The sequence below is a fragment of the Carassius gibelio genome, chromosome B3 (assembly GCF_023724105.1).
Source record: "Carassius gibelio isolate Cgi1373 ecotype wild population from Czech Republic chromosome B3, carGib1.2-hapl.c, whole genome shotgun sequence".
NCBI lineage: Eukaryota > Metazoa > Chordata > Actinopteri > Cypriniformes > Cyprinidae > Carassius > Carassius gibelio.
This window is the reverse complement of record NC_068398.1, coordinates 24,689,088-24,708,411: the sequence shown is the minus strand read 5'-3', so window position 1 is coordinate 24,708,411 and position 19,324 is coordinate 24,689,088. Positions and strand designations below refer to the sequence as shown.

Sequence of the window (19,324 nt, the reverse complement as noted above, 5' to 3'; positions counted from 1 at the left end):
GATCCATCGTTACACCAGTGGGTACAACAGTATTTTGTGTGTTACGAGTGTCATTTAAAGTTAGTCCTTGTTGCACAGTAGTTGAAAAACCGGTCTTCATTTTTGTAGAGAAAATTATTATGATGTTTAAACAATGCTTTAATATTATACCTTTTTTTATATAATTCTAAGGTTTTGTTCAGCTTTGGTTTATATATATATATATATATATATATATATATATATATATATATATATATATATATATATAATATATATATATATAATATATATATAATATATATATATATATATATATATATATATATATATATATATATATATATATATATATATGTGTGTGTGTGTGTGTGTGTGTGTGTGTGTCTAGAGAACGACTTAAGTAGTGTTTAAGTGACTCCCTTGCAATGTCGCCACCTGCAGGCGTAACAATGTAGCTACAAAGAATAGTTTAAAAACGTCCATAAAGCTGTAAAGTCTCACCCGGGTCTCACCACAGTTGAGTTGACAGACACGCCCACAAGGTCATCCATCACATGTGTTTAACCCGCTGAAGTGTACTGAGCTGAACTAGATTTGATGACCAGTTCATGAACAAATTTAAGTAATTTTTCTTTTTTTCTAATTTGGGGTTTGATAAATATTTTGCCAAGACTGAACACGTATGGGTAATCTGTTTAAAATGTAAGATTTTCAATAGAAAATTGAACGAGATAATAAAATGAATAAAAAAAACACTATATGGCAGCACCAACATGCGCAGTGCATTTGTTTCTGTAAATTGTGGAGATTTCCATAGAATTATATTACTTTTATACTGAACAAACAATTTTTTTATCCCCTAACCCTAACCCTACCCCTTTCGGAAAACCTGTTTGCATTGTTATACTTTCAGATAAACATAATTTACTATTTTAAATAATTTCTTTGCTTGGGCACACCAAAATTGTAATTTTTACTAGCCTTGTGGTGAAATTTGGTCCCCACAATGTAACATAAACAAGCAAGCACGTAAGCGCGCACACACACACACACACACAAACAAACATTTTGAGTACTATGATTGGATGTCCAGCCCCAAGCCATCATTTATGTTGTTGTATGAATCTGTGGTATAAAAATGATTCATCTTCCTTTAATGAACTTGAGACTGTTATGGTTATGGCTCTCTGTGGATCTGCTTGATCCTTCTGCCGGGATCCGCTCTCCACCACAGGGCTCGACTCACAGTTGATGACTGATAGCATCCAAACTATAAATACTCTAACATTTGATCTCATTTTATGAAGTGAAATAAATGAAGAGCGCTGATGAGCGATGCAAAATATTTTATTTGATATTTGAGGTATTATTAGACACTAAATGCTGTTTTATCACTGTAAAAAGCAAAGCACAGTAAAGAAACACATGTTCTAGAAAGCTCTTTTGGTTGAACTGAATTGTTTAAGGCACCATAGGAACATTTCGGCATGATGGTGTACTGTACTTCCTTGGCTTTAATGTAATAGCTATTAAGAATGAAAACAGTAACAGAGTACAGCATCACAGTTTTGTATTTATGCATATCAAGTGGTATAAGGCCTCTTAACCTCCGTCTCTCCTAGTGTTTATTTATTCATCCTGTCCTTTGCCCTGCAGAGCCCCCAGAAGCCCATTTGCAGTAGTAAAGAGATTAATAGGAGAGGAGCCATCCGTAATAAGAGTAGACTGCAAACCCAAAGACTGCAGGAGCTTCACCTGGAAGAAAACACGGTACATGTTTCATTGGGTTATTTATTTCAATGACAAAAGATTAAAACGGCAGAATCTTCATGCATCCATAAAGCATTTGTGATGCAAAGCCACTACAGAAAGATGTTCGTTTGCTATCCCAATGCTGACTTACCTGTAGTTCGGGCCCGGCTCGGGCCATTTCCTTCAGGGTTTCTGTGCCCAGGTTCTCCATCAACTGCTTGAAGCGCAGGCTCTCAATCTCTGCCATTTTTTGCTGCTTCTGTACCTCCAGTTGGTCCATCTCCTTCTTGTACTTCAGCTCCTCCTCACGCGCCTTACACAGACGGGCCAGCTCAGCATCCTGACACACAGAGGAGAGGAAAATGGTCAAAACCTAACAGGGTAAAAATAGAAAAAGATGAGAACTGGCATAGTCTGGATGACATACGGCTTCGATTTTCTGAGCCTCTGCTTTGAGTCTGGCCTCTTCGACCGCTGCCTCTCCCTGTATACGAGCCGCCTCGGCTCTCGATTGTGCCTCAGCCTTCGCCGCTCCTGTACTCTCCACTGCAGCACTGGGAAATACACACACTGATTACTGACCGTCAAAACCTTAAGTGTGCAGACAAACATAGCATTAGCATAGCATTGGCCCTCGCAGTGTACTCACCTCAGAGCTTCCAGCTCAAGCAGCTCCTTCCTGGCTTTCTCTGCCTCGGCCTGGTCTGTGATCTTCTGCCTTTCCAGCCGACCCCGAGCCTCCTGCTCCAGACGCTCTGCCTCGTGCCTGAAACAAGGAAAATTAATGTACCGTAAATAGGCATGACGAACAAATACATAGGAAAAATAGGGGAAGCTGATGGAATAACAGAAGTTTGAGTCTTTTTTAAAGCTACACTGTGTCATTTTTGGCACTGTAGCAGTTAATAAATGAAACTCTCTCTGTCTTGCAACAGAACATTGTAAGTTACATAGTGTACCTTTGAAGAAAACATCATAGGAAACCATTGTTTATTTTAATTTAGAGATTCAGTGAGACTAAGAATTAGGTGAAGGAAAAAATTCCCATCAAGCTTTTCACTCTGGCTGATATTTGCACACGATTGCTGCATTTCACCCCCTAGTGGCACGCATATAAAATAGGTATAGATATGTGTATAAAATACAAACACATGAAATAGAATATACTAATCGTAATTTGTTCCCTGAGCATTTAAGAACCGATTTAAAATTGGCTGGTGAAGGAGCAGACCTTGGTGGTGGGTTTGGGTGCTGCAACAGAGAAGGACCGTCCACTCTTAAATGTACTTTAAATTTACCTTAAATTTCATATTTGTGGTATATTTGATTTTTGCACATTAAACATATTGGTTATTCTGACCACAGTTCTCACTAATCTTATAGTTCTGATCAGAAAAGCTGAAAGGTTTGAATATTTGGATGCATCTGAAAAATTCTGCAAACACATTTGACTGTAACATGACGCAGCCACTGCACTACTCTTACTGGAAATTAACCTGGAAAAATCAGTCTATTGTTTGTCTGAAATAGTGAAAAGTATGTAGTAATGTTGAATTCTGTAACATAAGAAATGTTATGATTTTAAGGATTTAAATTGTAATTATTAATATTATATGTAAATGAAAGAATTTAAATATTTAAATAATTGATAGAAATAAAAAATGCTAGAGAGAGTAAGGTGCTGTGTTTGGTTTGTACCGTGCAGTAGCCTCCTGTGAATTGGTGGTGATCTCGATGGCGAGTTGCACACTCTTCTGCAGGGCGTCCCGGGTGCGCTGGTCCACCGGCTCCACAGACTGAATGTCCACGCTGCTGATAACTAACCCGTTCTGATTGAAGCGCAGGCTGGACCGCACCGCAAGCTTCTCATCAAAACCAAAGACGGCTGAACAGATGATCCTGTTGGAGTTCTGAAAGAGGAAAAGATGCATAACGTCAGAGCAAAGACATAAGACAAACAAGCCTGGTCACATCCTAATCATCATCTGTTCACTCTTGAATTGACGTTTTTGGGGCGTTTTTTATTTTTATTTTAGGGGCTTAAGCATACATTGAAAATGAACAAATCAAGAAACACACAACATGAAAGCTTTACAGTAAATAACAAATGCAGCTGTAGTATTGTAGGAGTATTAAAACACTTTCAAAGCAGTTTGTAACACACATGGACACACGGGTCAAATACAGAAAAACATGACATTATACTTTTCAAAAGCATGGGCTTGGTAAGACTTTTATAAAGTTTCTGAAAGACGTATTATATGCTCACCTGCATTTATTTAATGAAATATACAGTAAAACGGTAATATTGTGAAATATTATTACAATTTAAAATTAATGTTTGCCATTTTAAATCTAGTTCATTCCTCTGATGTCAAAGCTGGATTTTCAGCATCATTACTCTAGTTTTCAGTGTCACATGATCATTCACAAAAAGTCATTCTGATATGTTTTTCAGAAACTTCAAAAGAACAGCATTTAATTCAAGCAGGAAATTTTTTGCAACTTTGCACATTAACATTGCATCCTTGCTAAACAAAAGCGCTGTATTAATTCAATCTTAAAAAAAAATACATATCTAAGTGACCCCAAACGTTTGAATGGTAGTGTAAACTTTTATTGCCACATTTACAATCACTAAACAAACAGAGGTATCAGAGCAATAAATCTCTGAAGGTGTGTCACATACCTTGTGGAAATCATCAAACTGCACTGAGGCCACGGCTCCTCTGATTCTGGAAGCGATGGCTTTGCACGCGTCACCCACAAAATCTGGCACAGAGAACAGAGCTGTAGCCTTGGCCGCCTCGGTGGGCTGTTTGATATCAAAGTGCCTGACACAGAGAGAAAGAAAGTGAGTGAGCTCCTCTGAGCAGCCTATTGTTTATTTGCACTTCATTACTCCTGGAGACATTTTCTAATAAGGCTTTAGATGACACAAACACAACGAACCAGTTGTAAGAGAGCTGCAGCTGCAAGCGAGCGTGATCGGCCGTCTCGATGATGATGATGTCCGTGCAAAAGTCTGGGCCGAGCAGGAGACAAATGGTTTTAATGACATTCGGACGTTTGGGTTTGTCTCCGGAAAGGGAAAGAACTGTGAACTGTTCGTCAGGTCCCAGCATCACCATTTCAGGGCCAAACACCACCCTGTGAGAGAAACAGAATGAGAAAGAGAATGGAAAAAGAAATTAATTTTAAGTTTTTCACTTAGCAATGTAGCAATTACCTACACACACACAAAAAGTAATAAGTCATAAAAATAAAACTACTTATGAAGAATTCCACAGAACTAACATATGGACCTATAAGTCTTAGGAAAGATGTTGTATAACCATATGTCTGTCACTACTACACACCTGGCCCTCTTCTCTCTGTAGTCATACACCTGCACAGCCGCATTGTGTGGGACACGAAAGGACACCAATCTGGTTTTATCTCTCTCGGCTTGTGCGATGTTTCTTCCTCGCTCCGAGCGGTCCGCTAGCGATTGAGACAGAAGAGTCTCCACATTGGCTGGAAGCTCTTTCTCCCACAGTTCCTCATCCTGCGTTAGCATGTAGGTCTGGCCAATCACAGCCCGCACCTGAGGAGCAGACAGAAGGTCAGCTGGGATATGAAGCACTTTCATGTCATGATGTTGTTTCTGAGGTTTTAGCGTTTACCCTCGAGCTTGTCAATATTAATTAAATTAATGAAACTCAAGCTACACTGTAGTCCTTCAATAAGAAACATGAGCCTGAGCCTTATTATGTTACAGTCATTGTGTTACATTTTCTAAACTGAAATAAAAGATTAAGGAATATTTCACCTCAATTTCACTTCAAAAATATTTTTCCTAACCCATATCATTTTTTCGTCTGTCTCACAAACACAAAAGTTCGATTTTTGGATGAATGTCATAGCTACACTTTTCCTTAAAATTAAACTGAATGGGGAAAATGTATAAAATTAATTTATTCATGAAATAAACACTTTTAAGGTGTCCTTGTTCATGTTACATGTACTTACTATTATGATAACAATAAATTATGCATAATTACATGCAATTAACCCTAAGCCAAACCCTAATCATATAGTAATTAAATGTAGTTAATTAATATTACTCTGTACTTAAATATATAATTAAACTGTAACAAGGACACCTTAAAATATTTATAATAATATTTATTTGAATGATATATCTGTTATTTTAATATTCTGAAGTCTTATGTGAGCTGTGTGTGTGGAATAACCAATATTCACAAAAAAACCTTCCCCTCCGCTGTGGCTTATAATCAAATTATGATGACATTAGATGCACACTTTACAACAAATTAAGTTGTGCATTATAGTCTTCCCATGTTAAAAAAAAAAACAGTCGAATGTGATTTTGGAAATCGTAGAAATGTAAAGAATTATTTTTTTTCTTAATTGTCAAATCTTGCCTTTCCAGTTTTGATGTCTCGGACGTAAATGCCCTCATTCTCATCCAGCGGGATAGCATCTCGTCGAAGCAACACCTCTACGGTGGCGGGCGGCACGTATTCGATTGGGCCGCGCAGCATCCAACGGTCACCTGGACGCCGCTGTATTCCCTTCTTTTTGGCTCGGCTGGCCCCTTCTTCTTCATCTTCCTCTTCCTGCTGAAGTGTTGAGGAGTGGGGAGGCGGGGTGAAAGAGAGAAAGAAGGAGGGAGGAGTAACAAAGGCAAACATTAGTGTAAGGTGGGGACACACACTGCAGCACAAGTGACATATGATCAGATAAGCCCAGGTGAACGAATAGAAAAAAAAATGCATATCTGGAATGCATAAAAATCATATTTATCAAAACAAAAATGAAGATGGGAATTAAAGTAATCATAATGGGGAGGGGATACAAGGGAATGAATTAATAAAGGAAGTGATTCGCTGACATATTAGTCTTCTAAATGTCCGTTAAAGGATGATTTATGTTCACACAATATGTTCATTGATCCAGAATCAAGTTCTTCCTGTTCACACAATTCATGACACGGCAATTTATTAGTTTAAATAAGCGCCCTAAACAACAAACCTAGTTCACAAACACAAAAATCAGCTGGGTGAAAAAGCACTCTCTTGTCTTATCATATAAACATAAAGACAAACATTTCAGGAATGCTGAATGAGTTATATGGACTAAAGGGCAACGGCAGCACCCTGTGAAATGGGTAACGTCTGTAAACACAATACACCCACTCTCTATTTGTCTTCTTTTGTTCTGAAATCTCCAACAACCTAGTCTAGGTCCACACCCTGCATTTTCACTCGTTTCTCTCCTTGTTTGAATACTATTTGAATGAATCAGAGCGCTCTTCTTTTTCTCTACTGCAGACCGCAGTTGTTCAGAACACATGCAGCGGTTCAAACACTCAATTTCTAGTTAATTATGTACTAAATGAGTGATTTTAGTAATTGATTACGGATGTTCAAACATGTCCTTTACCCCTTCAGTGTCAATGAAGGCTTCGACAGCACGCAGCACGAGTCCCTCCTCCTCTGACAGCACATATACGTCCTGAATACCGTTCTCCAAATGCTCTCCTGGCCTGAGGAAGAACGAACGCTCACCCTGTGAGACCACCAGACAGAAAGAGTCAGTGCAAGAGTCAGTGCAAGTTACATCGCAAAGTTATTATAAATCTATATTTATGGTTCTTAAAATTTACAGTGGATTTAACAAAACATGAAACTTAAATAGCCAGTGATGAGTATTAATCAGAATTTTATGATTAGGTTTAAAGAGCAGAGAAAGAGCAAAAAAAAAAGTAAAATGTCTGCATACATTAGCCACGATTAAAATTTCTGCGCTTCATGGCATTGGATTATAATATGGCAAATTAAATATTATTAAAAGCTATAAGATACTTGAAGAACAATGTTACAAAACATTGCAATTTAAAAAAAAAATATATATATATTTATCATAGAATCCTGAAAACATGCACCACTGTTCCCACAAAAAAAAAATTAAACAATTATTAGAAATGTTTCTTGTATTAGAGTAATTTAAAATAATTTCTGAAGGATCGTGTGACACTGAAGACTGGAGTAATGATGCTGGAAATACAGCTTTGCATTACAGGAATAAATGGCATTTTTTAAATATATTCATCAGTATCACTGATTGTTATGTTATATTTAAAAAACAAAGTGTAACATTTGTCACACATGCTCATGATAAGCATGTTGTAACCTTAACCTCTTGCACACTTTGCATCAGATTTATTTTTGCCAAAAACTGCAAAAATGTTTGCAGATGTCATTTTCATTCATATATTTTTAAGTGTGACTTGAGAGTTTTATATTAGGCCTCTGTTTATCCTGCGCAGCAGCCTTCAGGATAATAATGGGTTCCAGTAATAGCCACTTAACATTGAATGCGTTGAAACCCCAGAAGGATTCGCTCACCTTCACCACTCTCTTCTGTCCGAGCTGAGGTTTTCCGTCAGCCCCCACGGGGTCCAGAACCACGCAGTACTGCCTGCTGTTCAGAGTGGTTACGTCCACCACCCCGACGACCTCCTCGGCCACAGAGGGAATGTGAGCCTCTCTGTCTGCCACGGTCACCAGCCACTCTTCTCCGGTGCGCCGCTCTCGGCCCCCGGCGTCACGGAACGGACGCAGAGCGCGCACATGCAGAGCATTCTAATGAACGGGGAATGACAAGCAGGCGTTCAGAATTAAGCTTGGGGCAAAACTGTGCTCTGAAGCTGTGACTTCATTAGTGGAGAGCTTTCGTCCTTAATCACTATGTGCTATACGTTAACCTTTCTGTTGAACCAATTAACCCCCCAATCTCTTATTACCTGTGTACTTAAAGTGTGAATGGAGAAGTAACACATGCTAATGGAAACTACAGGGAAAGGGACAGAAGAGGGTACCTTGTCCGTGAGGATGAAAGCATTGACGATATCCACCACCTCTTCATGAGCTCCAGGCAGATAAGCTCCCACCTTACAGACTTGCCATTCCTCGCCTGAAACACACACACAGTTTCAGCCATCTGTATTTGAATATGCATGCAAAATATGAACTGTTAACTATGTTTGTCTATACAACGAAAGGCAACTAGCCACTGAAAGGCCACTGACTTCCACTGTATTGACATTTTTTTTTAACTTTTGTGTTCCACAGAAGGATAAGATCATGCAGGTTTGGAACAACATGAGGGTGAGTAAGTCATGAAAGTGAACTATCTCACAAACCAGTAACTCTTTGGACTCCACTGCGGTCCAGGCCCTCTTTGCGAGCTCGGAGGCGAATGGCCTGATTCTCTCTGATCACCGTGGCCTTTATGACTTCAAGCACCGCCACCTCCTTCCTGGGAATGTACGTCCCTGCCGGAAATAAAACACTCTCCAGGTTAGACATCTTACAGCATATGGCATACATTACGAAGGATGCAGTACACTTTATTGTGATTGAGAGTAGCTTGCATTTCCCCTTTTCAATTTACACATGAAAATGAAATTGAAGTCAATTCAAGTTCGGTTTATTTGCACTGTGCTTTTTACCAAACAGCTTTTCTACATTGTGATGTCGTAACTGTGATTGAAAATTTATCATTTTGTGGTAACTAGAAGTGGAATTATTACCTAATGTAGTTAATATCTGAAAAACGGTGTTCAATAGATTTACTTCCCCTTTCATGACCACCGTGAAATAATATAGCGAGAGATGTGTTAGTGTTCAATGTTTTGTAGAGTTACCATCGTGGTGAAGAGTAGAGTCTGAGGTTAGGTTAAGAAGGGCTACAAAACTCGAAGACTATTTATACTGTGTGTTGCTTAACATATAAATGCAGGTATATAGTGATAGTTACATTAGCACATGCTAGTACTTAACCATTAAGCAAAATATGCAGACGATATAATCAAAGAGTTAGTTATCAATATTTCAATTAAACTGCAATTAACATGTCTGTGTAGTACAAATGTATTTTTCTATTAACTTAATCTTTGAGTTGGATTACTTAAATGTTTCTCAGTTTTCTGAACTTATCGGATTTTACAATGCAGACAAAACTATATAAGCGACAAGTCTTCTTGTTAGTTACTGGGGCTTTACTGAACATGTGTAGGAAAAAAAAAAACATTGGGGCATTCTTCTATGTACTGTAGCATTGCACCATAAGGAACATCTTCACTTGCTTTTATTTCCCTCTGAACTTCATCATTGTCAATTGCTCTGAGCAAGTAAACTAGTCCAGGTTGGCACACAAAACCCTGTAAAGCTAATGGTAGTTGTGCGGCAGTGGTACCTGGTCCCTCAAACAGCCACTCGTCTCCTGCTACCCTCTTCTCTCCTCCCTCCTCCTCAAAGTCCAGCAGGGCCTGCAGACGCAGAGCTGTGTCCGGATACACAATCTGCAGTGGCGTCACATCCTGTGAGAGACAGAGAAGTAGACCAGGTGTTTCATAACAATAAGAAGATAATTCTATCAGAATGTAAAATAGTAATCATTACAAAAAATAATGATAAGAGATCTGCTGCAAAATGGTGCTCGTTGTGATCTAGTCAACATGAGTTGATGAAAAACATAGGTGTGACACAAATTTGCTACTTTTTTTTTTGATGGAAACCACCACCTGTTGAAACTACCGACAAGTCTGAGCTCATAAGCTACAAGCTGCTGCAAAGCAACATGTTTCTCAACTTCATACCTTCTGAATCTCTTCACCGGGGTAGAGGGGGAACGGGTCCTGGGTCAGACGGATCTCCAGGTCAGCATGTCTGAGCTTAGCTTGACCCGATGCATCAAACTGAACCCGGCCTTCATCATTTCGGGCAACAGGGTTGAGCACAACACAATAATGCCTGGGAGGCACCATGATCATGCGGACAGGGGCAAACAGAATCCTAAAAGAAAAGAGGAGGAAAATTTCAGTGACACGATCGTTCAAAAGTATGGGTCAGTACATTAATTGCAGGGCAACGGGGTCAGTACATTAATTGCAAGGATGCAATTAATTAAATTAAATGTCACAGTTAAGACATATATAATGTTACAAAATACTTTCAATAATTGCTGCTCTCTTAAACTTTAAATTACTCAAAGAAAAACGTGTTCACAGTTCCCACAGAAATATTAAGCAGCACAGCTGTTTTTAATATTGATAATAATAAGAAATGTTTCTTAAGCAGCCAATCAGAATGATTTCTGAAGGATCGTGTGAGTAAGGATGCTGAAAATTCAGCCATCACAGGAATAAATATATAGTAAAACTGAAAACTTTTTAAAAATGTGAATATTATTTCACAATATAACTGTTTTCACTGTATTTTTGATCAAATAAATGCAGTCTTGGTAAGCAAAAGAGACTTCCTTTAAAAACATTAACAAATCTTAATAACTAAAATAGTGATTTGTATTTGTAAAAATAACTGAAAGTTTGAGATGAATATAAACTGATAGAGTTAACTGTATGAAATATAGAACATCGACATAACCCAAATTAATAAATGGTTCATATCATCTGTTGTTTGAATTCTGCTTGATAACACACCACGTATCCCAGCAACTCTCTCTTTCATCACAGCCTGAAACCTGACACCCTCCTAATTTGCAAATGCCCTACATATAATGCCCCAGTTTAGCCACTAAAATTTCCTTGTTTACATTCAAATTAAAAATCAATTTACATAAAATCTAAAAAACCCAATGGGAACCTATATTTCAAGGTCTACTGCCAGGTTACCTCTCATTGTCCTGGCGTATATAGGTGAGAGGGCCGATCTCCACCCGTGCAATGTTGGTGTTCTGATCCAACACATGGATGTAGTGGTGAGGGGGGATCCTGATGATTGAGGCACCGAGCAGATGATCAGCGTCCATATTTCTTCCAACCGGTACTCCTCACAAACTCTAATTTGGAGGAATGTAGAGATTAGTGACCAAAATGCAGTAAAATGACAGTGATGTAGTGATAATCTGTGCATATGACTACTTCTTCAGGGTCATGTGATATTATTTCCACAATGTGATTAATCATTTATGCTGTCTTCCATTTGCTACATGATACCTTAAAAAGCTTCCTATGTCTGTGTTAGTTTTTATTCTGCATGAAAAATCCAATGATACAATGGTGAGAAGGATAAGATTTCATGAGCGAACACACCTCAGCTTCTTATCTCTTTGGGACAAATTCATGATGTGATAACACTTAGCTTGTTGTCTGGGATTATAACTGATAAAATGCTGAAAAGTCCTTGATTTTTTCTAATCTAAATTGTAGATTTTAGTTTGTAGCAAGAAAAATCTGTCAAAGTTCTTCACACACACACATACACACACACACACAAACACACACCAACAAAATTGTTAGATCAACCTCTAAGAATGTTGCCCAACACTTGAATCACCCCTTGAATCACCTTTACTAGTGATATCAGGTAGTTTATCTGGCAAATTCAGTTAAAGATGAAGTAATACCATGCAATCTAACTGTGCTTGTGTGTGCATTGTAATGGACACCCCTTTCTCTGGAGTATATTTTTCAATTTGTCACTTGGTGCCATGCAAATTTCCAAGGATTATTGGCTTAGGTGCTACAAAGTCACAAAGAGTTTATCATTTTGAAATTAAGCAAACTTTGTAACAAAGGGCAGAGAAATATGGCATAATTTTAACTGTTATATTTATATCTCAGAACTTTATCAGTAACAGTGTAACTGTTTCAGTGTGAATTGGAGACTTGATTTTAGTTATAATATACGGTCATAATATCATTATTGCGGAGTCACATTTCCGTCTTAATGCTATATAATATTCCAAAACTTCTAGATAATCCTCCTACACATTCTATCTGGCCTTGGTTGACAGTGTGATCAAATTAACATTTGAAATAACTAATAAAACACCATAAGCGGATGTTTTATTATTTATGAAAAAAAAAAAATATTATATATATATATATATATATATAATTTGTGTTTGTTGGCTGTAATATGTACATTTACGCATACGAACGCCCATAAAACAAACGCATTTGTCTCAAGTCAATCAATCTAATCTTCCGCATGCCGTGACGTCAGTGCGTGGGCTGGACACGTTCACAGTGCACCAATAGAAAACCATGTAATCTGAGGATGAACGCGGAAATTACAGAACTGAATTAATGCATTACTTTAGTGACGATAAAAACATCGGAAAGAACTGACTACATGTTGGCACGACAGAAAAGTAAAAGCTTACGATTAATGATATCACAAATGAAACTACTTTTTATTTCGATTTCTTCATCTGAAAATATAAGTGTAAATATTAAAAGTTAAAGTCTAAATAGACTGCGACTGTTTTCCACGACTGAAAACGGTAATACTTGTCCGTATTTTGCATATAAAGGCGAAGCTATTCCGCATTGCTTAAAAAATGCATCGTCCTACGTGCATTACATCTTCATAGTTCATCATGACGCAATTAAATAACATTCACAACTAAGCAAGTTAAGATGAATGTAGCTGCCCTAATGCAGTTCATCCTTTTAAGACTCGTCTTCCAAAAACCTGCGACATAAACGAGACTTACAGTTTCAGAAGAATGCGTCTTTAAAGCTGTCAGTCCGTCAGTTCAAGACGAGTGTGACTGCTGTGCGCTGGTTTATAGTACCTCGCGCTGGTAGGTGTGTCCTTGGAAGGAGTGGGCCCTGAGTGGGATTTCGCGGAGCAGGAGTCAGTGCATCACGTGGTTTACTGTAGCTGAAATTATAGATCCTGATGTAGGCCAGCAAATATATTTATGCATTTAGCAGACGTTTTTATATAATCATTTTATTTCTAAGTGTTAAATCAACCGCCTGTTTGTTTGCTTTGTAACATTGGGATCAAATGATTGCCATTGCATGATCCACATAATTTATATACATAGCCTACATATAGTGTTCATGCTAGTGTGCATCCATAGTCCTACTAGCCATTTAAACAGCTCTAAAAACGTTCTCTTGTTTTTAGCAACGTTGTGGTAGACCAGAGGTTACACAAATTAGCTAAAACAGTACATTGTAAATATTAAGTAATGTTAGAGTGGTATAATTTTTTGTAAAGGCTTAATTTTCCTTGTAAAGTTGACTGTGTGACATGTTATGGTTTTATTTCAAGGGGTCATGAACTATAAAATCCAAATTCCCTTTAGAACTCAACATTTCTGTATTAGTCTTAAAACAGCTTATATTGAAGCCAATCTGCCAAATTGGTTGAGGTATGTGACACTTTATGACGTACTAGTATGGCTAAGCACCATCTCCGCAGAAGAAGATCAACGGCCACTTCTACGTCACTGTCTTTTTAGCCCCAACCACCGATTCACTTATGTAGTGTAAATAAAAAGAGAGGCAAATGCAGGTCTAGAAAGCAAACAATAAACTTTTTCTGATTTAATATTATTTTTAATAAAGTTCCGGGATTGCGTCGGGAAGAACTTGGTCCTTTGTTCACTGGGGATTCATTTAGAAACATTTACATTGAATTATTCAGCAGACGCTTTTATCCAAAGCGACTTAAAAAAGATTATTTTGGATCCGACAGTAATGTCTCAACACAAGTGTGAGTAACTGTTATGGGTTCACTATTGCTTTGTCTGTTATTACAGATTATTTGATATGTACTCATTGTTCATGCATTTTAAACCTAAATCACAGCAGCTGTCAAACTTACACAACTATTAGGCAACACTGAGTGTTTACTTCCGTGTCTACAGTCCGCCACGCCCACGTTCTGATGAAAAGGGTTAAAAACAGGATAGAAAATAGCCCATAGTTCCTAAATTATAAAGTTTTTTGTGTAAATATCTTGATCACTTTATAAGAGGACCTCAGAAAACAGTACAAATAATAAAACAAAGGCAATGCATAACCCCTTTTAAACATCGCAAAAGCGCAAACAGGACGTTGTTGTTCCTGGTTGTTAGGGGGAGTTACATTTCAAAACATTAACCGTGCCATTATAGTTGAAGAAACACCCTCATGTTGTTGCTCAGTCTTTAGTAAAGCAACGAGCAGACGTTGACCAATAACAGTCATCGTAACTCAAGTGGGCGTTCTCGTCTGTGTCCCTCCGTCCAATCAGAGAAGTCTATGTTGAAGGTTCCGCGCATGCTCAGACGTCGCCTCCACATGTGTTTCTTATGCGTAGGCTCCGGTGGAGGTCACTGTGATCTAACAGCGCTGTCGGTGAGTGCTCATGTTGTAAGAGACTTGCGCTATTTTAATATAGCCTTGGTGTTTATTTACTTTACATAAAGTCCGATAATAATAATGCGGCGTTTTCGAAAGAGAAAAAAGCAAGATTAGTCCTGGTGGTTAAAGTGCAATCAGCGGCTCTTGATTGCATGTCAGTTGCAGCATTAGCGTGTAGCAAGCTAATTAAATACACTTTGCTTCAACGGTATTATTTTAATCCTTCTTAGATTTTTCCTTCATGTAATTTATTGTATTAGCCAATACCTATTTTACAAGGACAGTTTATTTACTGTAAGGTTTTTTTATTTTATTTACCAATGCTTTTCGCTTTCCATGTCTGAGCCGCTTAAAGTGAGGACAGGTCAGCACGTTTCTTTCATGTCAGTGTCACTGCTGTCGAGTCGAAGCTAACCAGTCAGAATGGTCTGATTATTCAAGGGTTTTTAGATGCACGAGAGATGGTTAAGATGAATCTGCTTCTGTCCCCAGAACTGTCATTGCAGCCATGGCAAAGCTCTTCGAGTCCATTGGAAAGCTGGGCTTGGCCTTGGCCATAGGAGGAGGTGTAGTGAACTCTGCACTTTTCAATGGTACGTTCACAGCTAAATTAACGGTTTCATAGTTGTTTGAGTTTATAAAATTATTACTATATAAAGCCAGGTGTTTCTATGCCATTATATTTGAAGAGCTGTTGTCTAACTCTGTGGGGGTTTTCATTACAGTGGATGCGGGACACCGGGCGGTCATCTTCGACAGGTTTCGAGGTGTTCAGGATGCTGTTATAGGGGAGGGCACACACTTCCTAATTCCCTGGGTGCAGAAGCCAATCATCTTTGACTGCAGGTCCCGTCCACGCAATGTGCCTGTCATCACTGGTAGCAAAGGTACATCATTCCCTAGTCTTTGTTTCTCTATTACTGTTTCTGTCTGGCTTCTGTTCTTCAGTTTATTTTTTAATGTCTATATCTTTCTATCTCTCCGTATCACAAGTTGTTTATGCTTTTGCCATTACTAATAAAACTTAGAAAACTGCACAATGGGTCTGTCTGTCTTTGTCCCTCTCAGATTTGCAGAATGTCAACATTACACTTAGGATCCTGTTCCGGCCAGTTGCTACACAGCTGCCGCGGATTTTCACCAGCATCGGAGAGGACTATGATGAGCGAGTGCTGCCCTCCATCACCACCGAGGTCCTGAAGTCTGTAGTGGTGAGTATCACACACAACACGCTGTCAAAACATGTAAACCCTCAGAAAAGGTTTAGCAAGATTGTTTTTAAATAAGAAATTAATATTTTTTTCAGCATTGATGAATTAAATTATTGGATTTATTGGATTTATTGGATTGGATTTTCTGTTCAAAGGATCCTGAATTTTTTTTTATCACTTTCCACACAAATATTAAGCTCTGCATAGATAATAATAATGGTATATTCATTAGGTCATATTTATTAATTGAATGCATATGAATGCCACCTTAAAACTTTAATTGTAAGTGGGATACTCAAAGTTGGGGGCATGTCAGTGTGTAAATATGTCGGAGTGCTATTAATGCAGATTCTGCATTGATTGTAATTTATTATAAAAATATAATTTTATTGTACAGTTACACATGAAAAAATATTACCATTTAATTTACAGAACCTTAATAAACTGAATTAAAAAACTAAAAGAAAAACACACTTCAGGCACATTTGTTCATCATGTTATAGATTTAAAGTAAACAACAACAAAAACCAAACTTTAAAGTAATGTTATATTATATAATAATGTCACCATTTTGCTCTGACCAAAGTGATTTAAACACACCTGATGTTGTAATTACAACTTTACAATGCATAACACAAACTTCATAGGAGGACTTACATTTTAAATTATATTAAAATACAAAACAGTTCCTTTTAAATTTTAATATTTCACAATTTAAGTGTGTTTTTGATCAACTAAATGCAGACTTGATGAGAGTTCTTACAAAAACACACATAAAATATAAATCTTACTGACCCCAGACTCTTGAATGGTACTGTATACAGGGCTGGCTGTTGGGCAATATGTACAGGAGAATAGATTAAATAGATCACTTGGATTAAATGTAGCTTTGATGTATATCAATTTTTACCCCAGGCCCGTTTTGATGCGGGTGAGCTCATCACTCAGAGAGAGCTGGTGTCCAGGCAGGTCAGTGAGGATCTGACAGAAAGAGCTTCCACCTTCGGCCTCATTCTAGATGACGTCTCCCTGGTAAAGACCTCTGCTTTTCTCTGTTTCTGTTCTTCTTCACTGCCATGCCTGACCCTAACACATTCGCTCCCCTCAGACACATCTGACGTTTGGCAAGGAGTTCACCGAGGCTGTTGAGTTGAAGCAGGTTGCACAGCAGGACGCTGAGAGAGCCAGGTTTGTTGTAGAAAAGGTAAGAGCCTCAAACTGTATTAGTGCCAAAGGGAATATTGCCCAAATGCGAGTAAAAAGAGATTACTGAGCTACTCTCCAGTTTGATCCCAAACCTATTTGGTACAGCAATTTTTATATGGTTTAAGTAGAATTGTAAGAATAATAATCTGACTCGGTGCTGTAAGTGATGCATAGAATCAAATACCAAAAACATGAACTAAATAAAATGTGCAGTTTGCATGGTGAAAAATGTATCATCAGTTAACCCAAAATAGTTTGGAATATTGCTTATATTAAAATAATAGCAAAATAATTCTGTTGCGTTTTCCACATTTTACATATACACTACTGTACAAATGTTTGCATAATGGATTTAAAGGAAGTCTCCTATTGTCATTAACACGTCATTTATTTTAATTAAAACTAGTAAAATTAGTAATGTTTTGAAATATTGTTACAATTGAACATAAGTGTTTTCTGAAGTTCGCTGATTTTTCAAACATTTATTATTATCATTAATGTTGAAAAGAGTTGCTTTGAGATTGTTTGAATGGAAAGTTGAAAAAACAGCGTTTATTTAAATCTTTTGAAACATGTTTCTACTGTCACTTTTGGTCATTTTAAAGCATCCCATAAGTATTTTTCATTTAATATATATATATATATATATATATATATATATATATATATATATATATATATATAAAACATAGGAAATGGGGATGTTTATTATGTAATAATTTTTTTTTTTTTTTTTTTTTACTTTTCACAGTGATTTCAATATTAACATTTTAAAAATTATAAATTCTGACTTGTAAAACTTAAAACTACTGTTTTATTTGCCCACAAGCAGCAGGTGATCTAACGTTCTCTTTGCATGTGTCTCCCAGGCAGAGCAGCAGAAGCAGGCAGCTATTATATCAGCAGAAGGAGACTCCCAGGCTGCGCTGTTGATCGCTAATTCTCTGGCAGTAGCTGGTGATGGCCTGGTGGAGCTGAGAAAGCTGGAGGCTGCGGAGGACATCGCCTTCCAGCTCAGCCGCTCTCGCAATGTTACCTACCTCCCGTCTGGACAGGGAACGCTCCTTCAGATACCACACTGATAGGAAAGCTAGAGACACACACACACACACACACTTCACTTCTTCTCCTCTAAGCTTGGTACTTTCGGAAATGGGGATGTCTGTAGAACCCATGAAACTATCTGATCAGCCTAAAGGCAAATTTTATAGAGACAAAGATACCTGGTGTTTTTCTCTCTTTTAGTCCTAGAAGTGTAGACTGCCACAAGGTGCTTTCAGCATTTGGAAAGAGTGAAGGAGAAACCCAGGGGAAGTGTCTGTGTGTGTAAATGTGCTTGGGTGCATATATATGCATGTGGTAGTGTTTTTCTTGGCTAAGCCATTTCAGTTAAATTGATATACACAGAAGTTGATCTAAGTACCTTGCGAAGCTAAGTTAAACCGTACATTCATGAGTAGTGAGTGCTGGATGATTGACATCAATGTCACCCTCTGCTCCTGCGAGAACGACTGTTTTGTGTTTTGGTTTGAATCTGTTTTTGTTGTATGTGGCAGAAGGAATGCCCCTTGTCTCACAAGTGGTGAATGGATAAAATGATCAATAAACAATTATTCCTTTATACTAAATCGAAATAACAGTTGAGTGCCTCTTATTATTATAGAGATCTATTACTATAGTTTGTAGCCACACACACATTTTATTAATGATATATATCTATATCTATACCATTTGTTCCTCTGGTTGTGAAGCACACCTCAGAGGGAAATATGCCTTTTAGTGTCCACTAGAGGGCATCGGAGCTTATGAAAAAATAAGCAGCTCATATCAGATTGTGAACTACATAGGCTAAAACAAAAATGACAATGTTTAATGCAGTAATACAATTGGAAAATACTACTTGTAATTATTCTAATATACAGGTTTTCTTTATTGGAAAAAATAAACATATCCCATTTATTTTGTCTTTCTCTTTTTGGCTCAAAGGCCAAATAGT

General features: G+C 37.7%; 2 protein-coding genes across 4 annotated transcripts; one reads left to right on the top strand and one right to left on the bottom strand.

The window, feature by feature from the left end:
• Positions 1 to 1,313: 1,313 nt before the first annotated feature.
• LOC127952029 (major vault protein-like) lies at positions 1,314 to 13,417 on the bottom strand. Of its 2 annotated transcripts, none has more exons than XM_052550273.1 (17): positions 13,267 to 13,417; positions 11,438 to 11,604; positions 10,403 to 10,598; positions 10,000 to 10,123; positions 8,945 to 9,076; positions 8,621 to 8,715; positions 8,148 to 8,384; positions 7,183 to 7,308; positions 6,162 to 6,356; positions 5,094 to 5,320; positions 4,687 to 4,884; positions 4,424 to 4,568; positions 3,433 to 3,644; positions 2,384 to 2,500; positions 2,162 to 2,288; positions 1,886 to 2,074; positions 1,314 to 1,737 (listed from the first exon to the last, which is right to left on the bottom strand). In XM_052550273.1, exons 2-17 carry the CDS (start codon positions 11,572 to 11,574, stop codon positions 1,612 to 1,614), a joined length of 2,583 nt encoding a protein of 860 aa, XP_052406233.1. In that variant the 5' UTR covers positions 11,575 to 11,604; positions 13,267 to 13,417; the 3' UTR covers positions 1,314 to 1,611. The 2 variants fall into 2 exon arrangements, with proteins under 2 accessions (XP_052406233.1, XP_052406232.1); XM_052550272.1 differs by having other exon boundaries at positions 6,162 to 6,359; positions 13,267 to 13,416.
• A 1,362-nt stretch (positions 13,418 to 14,779) lies between these two features.
• LOC127952042 (prohibitin 1) lies at positions 14,780 to 18,965 on the top strand. 2 transcript variants are annotated; one of them, XM_052550293.1, is made up of 7 exons: positions 14,780 to 14,905; positions 15,404 to 15,504; positions 15,637 to 15,798; positions 15,980 to 16,122; positions 17,038 to 17,154; positions 17,231 to 17,326; positions 18,198 to 18,965. In XM_052550293.1, the coding sequence occupies exons 2-7, from the start codon at positions 15,420 to 15,422 to the stop codon at positions 18,408 to 18,410; spliced, it is 816 nt and encodes a 271-aa protein (XP_052406253.1). In that variant the 5' UTR covers positions 14,780 to 14,905; positions 15,404 to 15,419; the 3' UTR covers positions 18,411 to 18,965. The 2 variants fall into 2 exon arrangements, with proteins under 2 accessions (XP_052406253.1, XP_052406252.1); XM_052550292.1 differs by having other exon boundaries at positions 14,900 to 14,920.
• Positions 18,966 to 19,324: the final 359 nt, after the last annotated feature.

Excerpts from the sequence above, each read along its gene's own strand:
- LOC127952029 (XM_052550272.1), bottom strand. The coding sequence starts at position 11,574 with ATGGACGCTGATCATCTGCTCGGTGCCTCAATCATCAGGATCCCCCCT. Across the intron at positions 5,321-6,161 it reads GAGACATCAAAACTGGAAAG|GTGCGGGCTGTGATTGGCCA; the intron begins GCAAGATTTGAC and ends TCTGCTCCTCAG. Across the intron at positions 2,501-3,432 it reads TCACAGGAGGCTACTGCACG|GCACGAGGCAGAGCGTCTGG; the intron begins GTACAAACCAAA and ends TCCTTGTTTCAG.
- LOC127952042 (XM_052550292.1), top strand. Across the intron at positions 15,799-15,979 it reads TGTCATCACTGGTAGCAAAG|ATTTGCAGAATGTCAACATT; the intron begins GTACATCATTCC and ends TGTCCCTCTCAG. Across the intron at positions 17,327-18,197 it reads CCAGGTTTGTTGTAGAAAAG|GCAGAGCAGCAGAAGCAGGC; the intron begins GTAAGAGCCTCA and ends TGTGTCTCCCAG.